Source organism: Atta cephalotes, assembly GCF_000143395.1.
Source record: "Atta cephalotes unplaced genomic scaffold scaffold00001, whole genome shotgun sequence".
NCBI lineage: Eukaryota > Metazoa > Arthropoda > Insecta > Hymenoptera > Formicidae > Atta > Atta cephalotes.
In genome coordinates, this window is record NW_012130065.1 from 6,066,379 (window position 1) to 6,082,484 (window position 16,106).

The 16,106-nt window shown below is 26.6% G+C and overlaps 1 protein-coding gene and 1 pseudogene across 1 annotated transcript; one reads left to right on the top strand and one right to left on the bottom strand.

The window, feature by feature from the left end:
• Positions 1–3,269: 3,269 nt before the first annotated feature.
• Positions 3,270–6,992, bottom strand: LOC105625793. The gene is made up of 3 exons (XM_012207111.1): positions 6,965–6,992; positions 4,258–6,585; positions 3,270–4,016 (listed from the first exon to the last, which is right to left on the bottom strand). The coding sequence occupies exons 1-3, from the start codon at positions 6,990–6,992 to the stop codon at positions 3,790–3,792; spliced, it is 2,583 nt and encodes an 860-aa protein (XP_012062501.1). The 3' UTR covers positions 3,270–3,789.
• A 4,445-nt stretch (positions 6,993–11,437) lies between these two features.
• Positions 11,438–13,693, top strand: LOC105618248 (annotated as a pseudogene).
• The last annotated feature ends 2,413 nt before the right edge of the window (positions 13,694–16,106 follow it).

Below are 16,106 nucleotides of genomic sequence, written 5' to 3' on the forward strand. Positions count from 1 at the left end.
GAATACTTTCTTCATAGTATATATATTTATTTCGCAATCACGAGATTATTGAAATAAAAAGTTGGTCTCATGCTATCGTCGAATATAAGTTACATGAAATGTCTCTCATCTGAAAACCACGCAATTTATTTTAATTGACCTACATGCGCTGAAATTAAATATTCATTTGGGTTTTTACTATTCACATAAAATAGTAAAAAGAATTTGTTTGTAAATCAACATTTTTAGAAATTACTTCAAAGAAATGTTTTAATTTACAAAATTATTGTGCTTATTCTTCTTATTGTTTTTCTTTTCAAAAAATAATTTCTTGAAATTTTTTTTCATTGTTTGTAAATTTCGCTTTTAGAATTTACAACAAATAATTTACTAACGTAAGAAAGATTATTATAATCAAAGAGGATTGGATAGAGCGAAAGGTCTTTAGATGAATATGATATATTTTTTCATATACTGCTTTCAGGGCTATTTTGCGAGTCTGATGCTGAATTAGCCATAATTATGGATAGGATGTAGTGGTGTATTCCGTTTCATAATGCGAATAATATTAATTAATTTCTTTTAATATATGCACATATGTGTGTGTGTGTGTGTGTGTGTGTGTGTGTGTGCTTTACGGAAAGAATCTAATATAACATCTTTTTATTAAGTAGTACTAAAATTATTATATTAATTACATTATTATATTAATTACATTATTGAACAATTGTACAAATAATGAAGAAAAACGATAAATTTGATTATTTTATATTTTATTATAACAAACGATTAATTTGATTATTATTTATTCACTATTCCCTTTCCAAAGAATCATTTTTTAAAAGTATTAAGTTTTCTTCTTATTTCTAAGTTTATTATAGTGCATAGTAAAAGTTCTCAAAGCTAATATCTCAAAAAATATTCATTTAGCTAAAAAATGTTTAAAATAAAAATAATAGAGTTTTAAAAAAGTTATCAGATAACCGTACGAGAACTTTTAATATGCTATAATATCAAATTTCTTGAAATCTGCGACTTATACGATCTTGCCTTTTTTCTTAATTTACATTTTTATGGCATGCTGCCATACTTTTACTTTTGTAGTACTTTGTCAAGGATTTTCATTATCAACTTGTTGTCCGATCCGAGTTAGTCCCTTGTCAGCAGGTGACTTTCGCAATACTTATATACGTAAACATTCCGCTCTAGCCAATCCTCTTTGATTATAATCGTCAGAGAATAATTGTTATGCAATCATATTTTTAATAACTTTGATACTTTTCTTTTCATAATTGCAATAATTTCTTTTATATTTGTCAATATTTATCATGAATTTAGAAATAAGAAGAAAACTTACGCATTGATATTAAATAGCATCTTGCTATCATATTCAAGAGACACAATTTTTATCATTGTCAATGTGTATATAAAGAACCGAATAATCACAGGATGCAATAATCACAGGATGCAATTGTATTATCATTTTTTATATCAAACAGAAGTCTGTATCTCCTGTTATTAACTTTTAGTATTAAACCGTTGATATTTTAAATATGTTTATACAAATATTTTATTAAAAGATATTATGTGTTTAACATTGAAAATGACCCAATTGAAGTTAAAACGCCGTTTCTTTTAATTTGTTATATTTTGTTTAGCGCCTATTAATAAATATTTTAACTTAGTATTTATATTTTATTTTTATTCTCATGATTCGTAACCCTTCTTAATATATTTCTAATTAATTTTATCGTTTTTCCTTCCTTATTTGTATAATTGCTTTTAAATATCGATTAGATTAAAAACAACTTACCGTAAGACACTTTAATATCATCGCAAAATGTATATTATCATGACATATTTAACAACATGTAATAGAAATATAAAAATATATAATTATAATCTTACTTATTCTTTTAGTGATCTCTAAAAGTAATGTGGCTATATATGTATATCTGAAAATTGTGCTGTATTTTTCCTACAAAATTACGTTTAAATATCAAAGCTTTCTCTCACAATTCTTATAAGAAATTTTCTTGTTTCTTCTGTTATCACGTGCTCGGCATCATGACATTGCTTCTTCGTCGAAGCTCGAAAACTTCCATCAAGCTCGAAATTAACTACGCAAGTTACAAAGGAGGCGCATCCGACAGCTTGTGCACGAAAGCGACCGAAAATTTATCGTCGTGTTGGCAGTATTTTGTAGGCAGACAGTCATAGAAACGTATCCATCTGCACGCCAAGTGCATCGCGCCTTTTCTTGCAACGTTTGTACTGTTTATAACAGTAAGAAAGCGCGTGTCGGATTGTCGTGCTAATTTTATTTACAACAATCATGTCGCCGAGGAAAACTCTCCATCGATCGTCGATCACGAAGGCTCGCGTGTGATTCATATTATAAATTTAACAAGAGGCGTGCAAGACGTGATTTACAAGGCAATTTGCTGGAATGCTCGTCCGGCGATCGAAATACTGATCGAACTGTCGTGGTCGATCTTGCATGTTTCACGAAACTTTAAGGTGTAAGGTCACCGCGTGATTGGCTGAGTACTGATATTAATAAAGAAGCGCAACTCAACAACAATCTTGATAAGATCAGCAGGCATATTTTATTTATACCACCTGCGAAACATTGCGAATATTAAAATAATGAAAAACATATGGATGTCATAGCTTTATACGTTTTATGTTCATCGCTTATTTAATTACATGGATTCATCTATATGTACTAAAGATGACTAAAAAGTTAGCTGAAACATATATACAAATTAGTAATTAAATATGTAATATATAATTTAATAATGTTGAAATTTTTGCACATAGTACATAATACAGTGCTAATCCCCAATAGCCTAATTTATTGTAATTGTTTTTTATCTCAAGGAATAAAGATTATAATTTGTTTATATTTTATTTAAAATTTCATTTAAGTAACTTTAAATATTTTACTATTCTTGCAACGTTGCATTTTCAATCAGCTTGGATATTGAAATTATCAATTTCTTTTATGCAATACACAATGCAATTTACAAAATATGTTGTTCCATAATTATCTTTAATGACTGATAGCACTGATGCCTTAACTACCAATACGAAATAAACTAAACATATTGTTAGATATAATATGATTAAATTAATGAATAATTAATAATTAATAATTAATAATTAATAATTAATAATTAATAAAATAATTTTTACTTTAAAACATTACTTGTAGAAGTAAATACAACATCAATTTTAAAATTGATTTTAAAATGGAAAAAATATGAAAGAGAGAAAAGATTGTGCACTTTTAGTATAATCAAGAATTTATTTTAAACATATATGAGCCTGACCTACTTTTTCAATTCTATAATCACCAAACGACCAATTACAATCGTCATTCGGTCAACGCATGGAGGCGTTATCGCATTAACGCAACTACATATAAATCATAAGAAGCATGAATAAGTTCAAGGCAATGCATACGAGCAATGCATTAATTATTTTATAGCATGCTTTTGTCAAATATTTAATAGAGATTTTACGAACAAATTTCGTGAGCACATTGCGTATTAAGTATGCAACGCATTGCGATAGAAACAATTGAATTGTGTTTTATATAAACACCGTATATTCATATTAATTATAGCAACAGTAATTTTTGTAGTAATAATTTCTATGTGATAATTAGTACAAATAAATTTTATAATATTTTTAAAAATTATTTATTTATCATTTCTGTAAAGTATTGAATTAACAAAGAAACAGAGAGAAAGAAATACGTATATCATACAAAAAAAATAGGAGAAACTTGTACATTTTGTCAGTTTACTTTTCGTATACAATTCTCGAAGTATACGATTTGCGATGTTCTTCAGTTTCCATCGGAAATTCACTCGAAACGTAATCGTCATCAAGTTTATTGTGAAGAAGATATCGTTCATGAAGTCTATCAATGCAGAGAGCAAGAATTTCAATTTTCTGGAAAACTTTTTTCAATTTTTCTAATAAGTCCACGTCATTATTATCTTCTTCTAACGTATTTGATATCTCATCTGTAATGTAATGTTATTTTAAATAAATTAATAACAGCAAAGATATATCTCGAATTACATTACATTAATTTATATTTATTATAAAAATGTCAAATAAAAAATCAAATGTATTTCTTTTAACTACTGCCTCAAAAGATATATAAGAACTAATAACTATATAAAATAAAATATAATTTTTTTCAAAGCAATTTGACAAATAATATACTTTAAGTAATCTTTTTAAATATAATAGTTGACATACCTTCTTGCCATGCTAAATCATCAATCATTCGTTTCTTTCGATGATAATAATCTTCCGTAATGTATGGATAGTCGGGATTTTGTAAATATTCCAAGAATTTCCTTAAAGCATATTGTTCGTACCATGAATGTCGAGATATGAAACGCATATAACGAATAATACTACAAATCTCATTCCGGTAATTATTCTCATAAAAACTTTTTGATAAATATTGCGCCATAATATTTGATATTTCATTTTTAAATAGAGAAGTTAGATTCTTTTCCAAATTATAAAAATGTTCCAAAATTTTCAAAAAAGTTTCACTATTATCAGAAACTGAATAATCTTGCTCTTTATTGATTTTCAATTGTTCTTGTTGATGTGAATCAAAAATATCAAAAAATAGATTTCGTTCTTTGTTCGAATCGACGATATTGGAACTGAATTTAGAAATAGAGGAAGCTACTCTTGTGATGTGTTTTGCTCCTTCTTCGTTTGAATCGTAAAATGGAAAATTTTCATCGCTATTTCCACTATCAGACGGATTTATAAATGCCACATCAAATAAATTCATTGACGCGTCATTTGCATTTGTAGTGCTTTCTTGTAATTCAATTAAATTGTTGATTATTTTAGATCTACTATCCTGCAATGTTGTAACTTGCTTATTAAAATTTTTAATAGAAATATTTTCAATCTTCAATTGCTCATTTGCATCTTCGTCACATTGGGTATGTAAAAAAGTATCAAAAATATCTCCAAAATCAGTGACTTTCGGAATATCAGTAGGAGGTATTTCAGAAGAAGTAAAATTCCATTCTTCATCAAACTTAATAGTGGGACATTTCACCTTGAGAATACCCATTTTAATTGTTATCTCGCACTGACTTTCTGGAATAACATCGTCGACATCTTCCTTATACGAATCCCAGAATAATGAATTTATTTCATCTGATTTTGATACATCTTTCCATTCAAGATCTACAAAACGAGGGGGCACATTAAACCACTGAAATTTATCAACATTTGATGTCGAGAATTCTACATTATCTTGCATTGTCGATTGCATTGATTCATCATATATCTTGTTTTCTATTATCTTTTCGATATCTTCCGAATGTTGCTCTCCTGTACTTTGCATGGTAATCATCGACATATCCAAATAATCTTGGTTTTCGAACGCAGATGTTGACATCAATATATCGCTATCATTTGTGTCATGTATATCTTCATTTTTTTTATCAACATTGTCACTTGACCTATTTTTGACTTGTTTCGAAATTTCTTCTTCTAATATAGGCTGAAAAATAAAAGAATCTTCGATTGAGTCTTTTATTGGTATATCAGAAGACTTGTGAAATGGATACGTAATAAAATCTATAAGTTCTAAACGTTTTGCTTGTTCATTGGGCTCATCAGATAAAGTACTGCCCTCATTATTATTATCTTGTACCGCATCTTTGATTAAATCGGAAAATTTCAAATCTCGCAAAGTTAAATCTGTATATCCGATTGCATTATCAACAGAATTTTCAAGATTTGAGGTCAGTGCAACATTAAATTCTAAACTTTCGGGATTGTTCGGTGCATCTAATGCATAATTTTCTTGACTTTTTAATATCAAATAATCAGCATCTTTAATGAAATCATTTATGTTTTTGAATTTTTCTAAATCATTAACTACTTTTATTTTACTTGTATCTCGCAGTTTCTGAAGAAATTGTATGTAATAAAGAAAGTTGTTTTTTTTGTAAGTACTAATGTCTTCGTCAGTGAATTCAATCGAAGAAAATTTTTCTGATATCGAGTTTTTCATAAAGTTTTCATTGTGTACTAAATTTCCGGACAATAGTGTCGCTAATAATCTATTTACATCATATATTTGTACTTGTATATTGTCATGTTGTACATTTTCAGAATTTTGAAAATTTGTTTGCATCATATTAGTTGCATCGGTTACAATTGCCTCGTTTTTCATTAAATTTTGGTCTTTCTTCTCAAATTCTGTGCCTTCTAAAAGATTATTTATCTTATCTATAATCTCAGACTTAACAAATATTGCTGGTATTTCTGCAATTGGACGTGACTCCTGTATTTCAGACAGTGATTCAGTTACTGATGGATATTTCTCTAGAGTGATATAAGTAGCTTCATTTTTTATTACTTTGGGAAGATAAATCTGTGAGATCATATAACAACCCCATCCGAAGAATAATATCACTTCTAATAACAATATCAGTTTGAGAAAAAGTATAAATCGCGTGCAACAGTTGGTTTTAAATATAATCCTCTTTATACATTTTTGCTTTCCCTGATACAATCCTTCTTCCAAAAGTTCTATATTATCTGTACAAATTTAAATTTATATTTATTTAGACATTTTATTTATAAAATAATTATGTTTATATTAATAAATATATTAATAAACATATTTATTTAAAGACTCGACTACTAAATGAAAAAATTAAGTATATTTATTTAAATTAAATAAGTATATTATACGTAAAAATCCATATTGTAACTCAACAATTTTTCACATTACAATAAATATTTTGTATGTAAGAAGATTTGTATGTAAGAATAAAATAATAAAATGGTTAGAATAAAAATATATTATCGTATGAAGATCGTAAACTTTTAAACAATGTTTTAATAAATTTTCAATAAACTATAGTAATTATCACTCTTTTACATTTAACATAATGACGCGAATAATATTGCTCACTTTCACTAATGCTCCACTGCTGCTTCATGTTGAGCGAATAATCGTAAACTGAAAGTTTCTCAAAGAAATGACATCATTAAATGTTCAACGCAGAAATATCAACTAATCTTGACCTAGTAAAATAGCAGAAGGTCGAGATAAAAGCTGTCCCCTTCTACATTTTTTAGGTATGAGGAAAATGCTCATCAGGTCATCAATTATCTTTCTCGGGTCAACAAAATTGATGGCTACGTCTTGTTATCAACGGAAACTCACCTCACTAAAAAAAATATATAATATATAGTTGTACAATTTTAAAATAAATTTTCTATATAAAGGCTATGAAAAATTCAAAGAAAAATAGATTGAATCAATTGCATTTATGAAAATTGATTTTGCAAACCAAAAAATTGAAAACAATAAATTTTGTACAAATAATTAGTATCAAATTAATTGCGTATTGTATTTTTTGCTAATTTTTTGATTGCTATTGTCTAAAATTTATTATTAATTCAATTGAATTCAACAATTGCAGTTATTTTCATAATATATCATCACATTTTATAATACAGAGTAATTCCAGTATTTATATCGTATGGAGACGTCATAGAAATTAGAAAAATAGGTATGGTAATTTGCACACAACCACTCTATTATATACTTTTATGTTATATTACTGTATTATAATTTCAGTTTGTTTACTATTAATAAAATTACTGTTAGTTGAATAAATTTGTCAACGTAATAAGTAGCGCAATCATATATTGAAATATGAAATGATATGAAATAATATTTACATCGCATGGAGAGGTCATAGAATTTAGAAAAATAGAAGATGGGGGTAATTTGCACAACCACTCTATTATGTACCTTTGTATTATATTATTGTATAATTTCAGTTTGTTTACTGTTAATGAAATTACTCTTATTATTATATAATTAAATAGATTTGTCAATGTAATAAATAGCGCAATCATATATTATAAAATGATATATGATTGTGCTTTTGTTGATGACTTTTCCACATAAAATTATTACTGTAAGAATTGCAAAAGATTTAATGATTATTTAATAAATATAAGTGTAGAGGGATAGTAAAGAATAGAGTATAGCAAAATATAAGTATTTAACTCTTATATTCTTTGCTTTAGCTTTGTGTATGTAGTAACATATTTACATAAAGAAAATAGAAGATAAATCTGAAAATTTGTTTCTACATGTTTGCATTGATCATATAATTTTTTCCCTAGGGCAGAAACAGAAAAAAATTTGAAAAGTAAAAATTTTTTGTATTATATATGTATATTGTGTATATAGGTCTGATAAAAAAATAAACAAATGATTCGGCAACGGAGTATCCTAGCGGTTTGCACTACAATCGTATTTTATAATCTTCCGAGTAACTGACTTTTCTAAAATTGTTTACATCTCGTTCAGTTTCAGAGTTATTGCTATTTGCAACGTGTTTTAGTATTTGTGGCGATTTTCGCCTCAAACTGAATTTTTATTTTGGGAACTGATTTTAATTTTGGAAATAAGAAAAAGTCGCAGAACAAGATCTGAGACTAGGGAAGGACAAACATCTGATTTTTGATACAAAACTTACGAATTGACAAAGCTGAATGGATAGGCGCATTGTCATGATGAAGGAACCATGAGTTGTTCCGCTACAACTGTGGTTTTTTTTGCGAATTTTTTCGCGCAATTTTTTCAAAACGCCATCATAATAGTGATAGTTGATTGTTTGACCTTGAGGCAAAAATTGCAAAAATTCATTTTGAAGTTAAAATCGCCACGAACACTAAGACATCTTGCACTCAAATAGCAATAATTCTGAAACTAAATGAGATGTAAACAATTTTAAAAAAGCTAGTTACTTGGAAGATTATAACAATTGTAATGCTGCAAATCGCACGTCGCTAAGACGCTCCATTGCCGAGTAATTCAAAAAATTCGCTTATTTTTTTATCAAACTTCGTACATATACATATATCACATACATATATAAAAAAATTTCACTTTTCACATTTCCGCTCTAGAGAAAAAGTTACATAGTTGATATCTAGTTTGTCAAGAATATGTGCATTATAAAAAATGAAAACAACTCTAGTTTGGATAAATTTAAGAAATTAAGAATTAAAAAATTAAGAAATATGATTAAAATAAAAACAAATTGTATTTATATGCATGAAGCTGTAAAATATTTTCCGTAAGATTCTGCTTATTAATGTATTATATAGACATTGAGACGCTATAGAAAAGAATTTCCCGTAATATCAAAGTAAAAGAGAGTAAAGAATAATATTGGAAAATAAAGGACAAAATTGAATTTTGAAGAAACAAATAAATCTAAAGAATAGCTATTTAAAATAAAAACTGGTCTTTATAATAAAGGACGTATGGAAGGTACTGTGTATATATATATATATATATATATATTATATATATATATATATATTTATAATTTTTATTTATATATTTATAATTTTCCCTAATAAAACTATGTAAATATATTTTATAAGTATATTTTATAAGTTGTGTTACTTCTAAGCACTAAGTCTTATTATTATTAAGCACTATATATTTATAAATTTTATGACATTGAAATTTGGTAAAATGATATTTAATATTTGCGTAGCCATTAGTACAGTATTATATCATTGAATGTACAATTGATATTAATTGTAGATACTTTCGATAAAGACACATAATAAATTCATATGTATTTGCGCTAATATTCGAAATCGATAAAATCTTTGGATTTTTGTTTGATATTATTCAAAAAATCTTAGAAAAAAATTAATATATGAATTATAAATAATAATTAATGTAACAATTAATAATAATAGTAAATAAATACATAATAAAAAGCCTTAATGAAACCATAAATATATCTCACTCGTATGTGTGATTTTAAAAAACTTGGATAAGCACTACAGTAATTTATACGACCAACGAGGACTGCAGAGTAGTGAGAAATACCATATGCTGTCCTATTAAATTACTAGAATATGTCGTTGTGACGATGCATATTTCGCATCCAACACCGTATGTATCCCAGAATGTATCCCAGATAATATTAACGTGGCACAATTTTGCAAGTAATGATATTGACGCATTTATATTGATAGAATTTGAAAAGTCCTTTTAAAATAACGGTGTCAGCTATATTCAGAAATCCATTTATTATAAAGAACGACAGAGTTGCACGAAAGACATGGTTGTATCTGAAAATCGCAAATTTCTTAGTAGTAAATGATTTTAGCAAAGAGCCCTAAACTGCATACAATTTTATTCCTTACATAAGTTAAATTAATTTTCTTACAAAAACAATGTAAAATAAACTTGTATGTATATTAACAAATTCTCATAAAATTATATTAATTTTTAATTTTATAATTATATTATATTAATTTTTATTCTATAAGAGAATAAATTTATCAGACATGATGAATACAAGAATTTTGCATTACTGCTTTAGAGCATTCAAACTCATAAATGTTTCCATGTTTTTTAATATTTTGTGTATTTTATCACTTCCGTTCTTATGTTGTTGATATATTTCAAATAACATATATCACTTCAAAGAAATTATTTTCTTGATAACAGAATCAGCACTGTATCATGATATCATTTCCAATCGAAATGCTGTCGATCATATATTTCAAAGAACCAAGTATAAAATGTCTGAACTTATTCTAGTAAGGAACAAATATAAAAAGAGAATGTATACAAAAAAAATAAACTATTGAACGTTTTTTAATACTATATAATATACATATAAGTGTAATTACTACTACTATATAAACGTATACATAAACGTATACACAAAAGATTAAAGATAAAGATAAATTTTCATAATTATTTTAGCTACAAGAATAAAATAAGATAAGCTTTATGAAAAAATATATAAAAATAATTAAACAAAATTTTCTAAAAATATTTAAATTACAATATATAAAAAAAAGATATTAGTAATTATTATCTTCTTAATAATATAAAATAATAATATAAAATTTACAAGATTGAAAATGCCTTTTATATTTCATTTAAGGACGACACTGCTCTTAGATTTGATAAAAGAAATCAGCCTGATTAAACTTCATTATTATTATATATTATGAAGACATTACAATATACACAAGTTTTAAAGATACGACAAATTCAACAAGCTGTATATATTTTTTTGTATTTACATTTTTTTCATCTGCAATGGTAAGTAATATATACAAGATTTGTATTATAATAATAAATTCAATATATTATTACGTTCACAAAAGTCCTACAAAATAATTGTATAAGCGTTTTTTTTATATTAATATATTTTATAATATATAAACATACTATGTAATAAATTATCTTACGTTTAACATCTTAAATGATTTAATATACGGTTTAGTATATAATAAATTATATATGTTAAATTATGTTAAGTATGAAATAAAAATTATTTATTATTAAAACAGAAAATGAAATGTTTTAATGTTTAACATTGATGTTTTATCAAAAAAAAATATTAACAACACAAATGATTTAATGTGGATTAATGAATGGAAATGAATGCAGCTCTAATAATGATATTATTTTCCAATACTTATCATACTTAATTTTATGTGAACAAAGAAATTCATAGTTGCAACGAGATTATATGATACATGCGAGGAAACAGTGCAGTATTCGGCTTACCTTCTAAGTGTATAGTAAATGTCTATGTATGTAGTCCTGGTTACTATATCTGCACGATAGATGTAACCAATACATCGGTGAGCAACTTTTTATTATATTTTTTATAATGTTAAAGATGGAAAACATATAATAAAATATTGTTAATTTGCAGGTTTATTCGAAAAATGCAAGCAAAACATTGATTGCTATGTGAATGCCGATTTCGAAGCAAGTATTTGCGATGAAGAAATTTGCAAATGTAGTCGTGATTTTTATTAGCGCGAATATCGCACTTGTCGAAGAGAGGGAAAAGGTAAAAATCATATTTACAATGACAATACACAGGCTGAATATAGCATTATAATAGAACATTGAAATATTATGTTGTGTAATATATAATATTATTTGCGTAGCCGTCGGCAATGAATGCGACAATTGATATCGATTGTTCTTTCGACAATGCAACGTGTAATAATTTCATATGTGCTATAAAATATGCCAATAAAGCTGTTGAACTTTCGTCTGACATTATATTAATAAAAAAATTTTTGGATAATGGTCAGTATGTAAAAATTATAACAAATATACAATAATTTAAATATATATTCATTTAAATATATACAATAATTTAAATATAAAATATTTAAAAATTCTCATAATAATAAATTGATAAAACTGAAAGCGTCTCTATATATGTGTATGTTTTTATCAGGAACACGAATAGGCAGTAATTGTACGACTGACGAGGACTGCAAAGTAGTGGAAAATGCTATATGCGATCCTGCTGAAACATATCGTTGCGACCGTGCACATTTCGCATCTGACACAGACACCGAATGTATCCCAGGTAATATTAACGTCGCAGACACTATTTTGCAGATGATGATATTCGAGCAGTTATGTCGACAGAAACTTGAGGAATCCTGTCAAAATGACAACGTCAGCTACATCCAGAAATCCATTTGTCGTGAAGGAAGATGGAGTTGTTCGAAATGATTGCTAATCTAAAAATAATCGCGAATATCTTGTCTAGTAAGTAACTTTAATTAAGAGCTAAATTACAATTTTGATAAATTCTTCTTCTTTTTATGTTATAAAATTAATATAAACATGTATATGTAAAAAAATTTCCATTCGCATTAAAATTGATATTTAATATTATCTTATTCAGCGACTAGAGAGTATATCGGAAATTGCCACCTGGACGAACAATGTTATATTTTTGGTCCAGATGCTATATGCAATAATAATAAATGTGTGCAATGAAAATATTTCTTATTATGTAGAGAGTGAACTATTTTGTTGAGGAAATACGGGAATCGGCCAAATTTGTAAACAAGATCGAGACTGTTACGAAAGATTTTAAAAGCAATTTAACATATAACGTTTAACATATAACGTAACATGCTGCTGTCCTGATAGTACACTTGAGCAAAGACAAAATGTAACTAAATTTTATAATCATTAAAAATAACAAAATAATGTTCTCATGATGCAGTAATCAAATTTTAGGTATCAATGCTGATCGCACTGATAATGAAGATTGTGCACTGATGAATTCCATGTGTATTTCAAAGAATTGTTTATATAAACCAAATTATGTGTCTGTTGATTTATGCCAGGTAATCATTTATAATAGTTTAGTATCATAAAGAAAATATTGCTGAAATTTTCATGTTATAAAACATAATAATTTATATTATGTTTTATATTATTAATAATGTATCTTTAACGTTTGCACATTCTAATATATATATTTCTAGTATTTTTGTTTACTGGACTGGCAAGCCGTATTTACTGGACGTTCAATGTTCTGTCATTACATCGGGCGCGATTTATGCAACTAATGAACAGAGCAATGATACTGCAGACATAATGAAATTAACAAGGATAGCAGAAAATAAAGTTTGTAATTGTAGCAAAGAAAACTATTACAGATTCGGAAACTGTTTCAAGAAGAAATGTAAAGAATAATTAATGCCGAATTAACTTCTTTGTAAAAATTATTTATTAAGACATTGACATATTTTCGCAGTTCTCGAAACTTGCATGAATTTAAGAGAATGTTATGAAAGCTGGAATTAAAACAGAATAATTTGCAGAAACGGGAAATACGCATGCAGGGCTACATGACATCGAATGGTATTTGTGTAAAACATCCGCAAAGTTCACAATTTTTTTTGTAAGTAATCTCGACTCGGTTAAGTGTCGGTTAATAGAAAATTTTTTCACTGCATTTTATTTCCGTCTTAAGCAATAGCTTACGTTAAAGCAATATACAATAATGAGAATCTTTCTCGCAAGCGCATAAAAATCTTTTATGTAGCAGAATAATGTACTTGTATTACGAGTCGCGCATTCGCATGACAGAACTATTCGAAAGTTGTATTGTAATTTTTGCGATTAGCATCGATATTTTTGCAATGACATATGGTCATCTATTGAATAGACTTTTTACCGGTATAAAATAAAAAGCATGGAAAGCAGTGCTGTTGAATTGCTATTTATCTAACACACAATCTCGGAAATAAGTTTAATATTGTCATAAATTCTATTAAAATCGCGTTAAAATCGATAATGATAGAAATAGCTCTCACTTTCCAAGCAACATTTTGACTACTAAAATCTATTTCTGTCTAAAATCTCTTTCCATTTTATCAAGGCAACTATAATACAAATATATAACAAATTGATTAAATAATGCTTCTTTCCAGGTGGTGCTAATATTCAGAGGACTCTTTTTAATTACATCTTTTATACTCTCTAGTAAATTATTTTAGATTTATGAAAATTTTAAAAAATATTTATGTAAAAGACACAAATATTGTACAAAATTAAATAAATTGTATTATTTGTTACTTACAAATAACATTTTTTTAATAAAAATGTGTGACAAAAGTTAAATTTCGAAAAATAATTTCTTATTTCTAATCAAAATTAATCTAATCAATAATATCAAATCCAATATCTATATTATATCTGTATTATCATATCAATCAATATTTGTATTATATATAGAAAACTAAAATTTAAAAAAACATTTTAAGAAATGAAAAAGATAGAAAATGTCATTCTGCTTGTATATTTTAGTCTATTAATCGGATTATAATGACCAAACAGCTAATCCATTGTTAATTGCAATTATATAGAAGAAAATCTGATATTGACAGGTTTCCTGAAAAGAACTTCTTTATTTCTCAGAAACTAAACATTACACTTTATCAATACCGATAAAAACATAATCTGTTTAGATGAAGAAGTAAAAACTCATAATTTATATATTTGTGCTTATTTCTATATAAAATTAGTTAAAAATGAATTAGTTAGAAATGAATTCTACAAATGTAAAAATAAAATTCTTACTACTTTCTTTTGCATAATTTAAATAATAGTGGCTATATTTTTTATAATATTACATCGTTGTATATATTTGTAGTTTTCAAAGTGTATTTTATTTGTATTGTACTCTTTCTTATTTCTCTTATAATACGTTTTAAATATAAAATCGGAGTACATCTTAAATCAGCACATTTATCTGAAAAGAGTAGATCAAAAATTAATCTTTATATAGAGTGTTGCGTTACAGTGTAAATAGCCCTATCAGAACTAAAGAAAATTCTGTATTTATAAGAAAAATCCTCTAAAAAAAATTATCGCGTTTGCGTTTTGCAAAACAGAAATATACACATAAATAAAAAAAACGTACGTTTTATATCGAAGATTTCTAGAAATTCTCATTCACTTGTAGGTATTTACAGATATATAAAACGAAAAGAATAGAAATAAATGTGTATTGTTGTCTACTGCGTTTTAGAATCCATTTTATCAGATTTTCACTTTACTTATTTTACGAAAAAGCTAATTATTGCAAAATTGCAAACAATATTATAAAAACTATTACATTATAATCCGATAGAAAACACTTTCTAGTTTATATTTATGTTTCTATTTATGTTTAAAATTTTATTTCAGTTTAGCTTCTGTTTAAGAAATATTGTCCAAAAACAAAGTGATATAACAGTATCAATGATCTTCCTCTATACTGTAACATGATTATCTGATCGTTTATGCGTGATACGAAGGGGACGAAAAAATTAAACTATATGTAGGCAGCGTGTGACTTAAATACGCTATTTCCGACGGTAGAGATTGATTAAAGAAATATTGCGTATTTAAGATTCCGCCAAATGCGTGATAAGGAGACCAACTAGCCGACACGCGAGCCACGTCGCGTCGGCCGTACTCATTACGTATCATTTCTACTGAGCGATCAACGCTCGCTTAAAGTAAGCTTTCGATGATGTCATCGATGTATTTATGGATTGTGACGTCATAAAATGGAAAGAAGAGAGGTCAAGGCATACTATTATTAGATATATATATATATATATATATATATATATATATAATACTACTTACGTTACGGTACGTACGTACCGACCGAACGTAACGTTAACGTTTAAACTTTTAAACTTTAAAGTTAAGTAACGTACCGTCC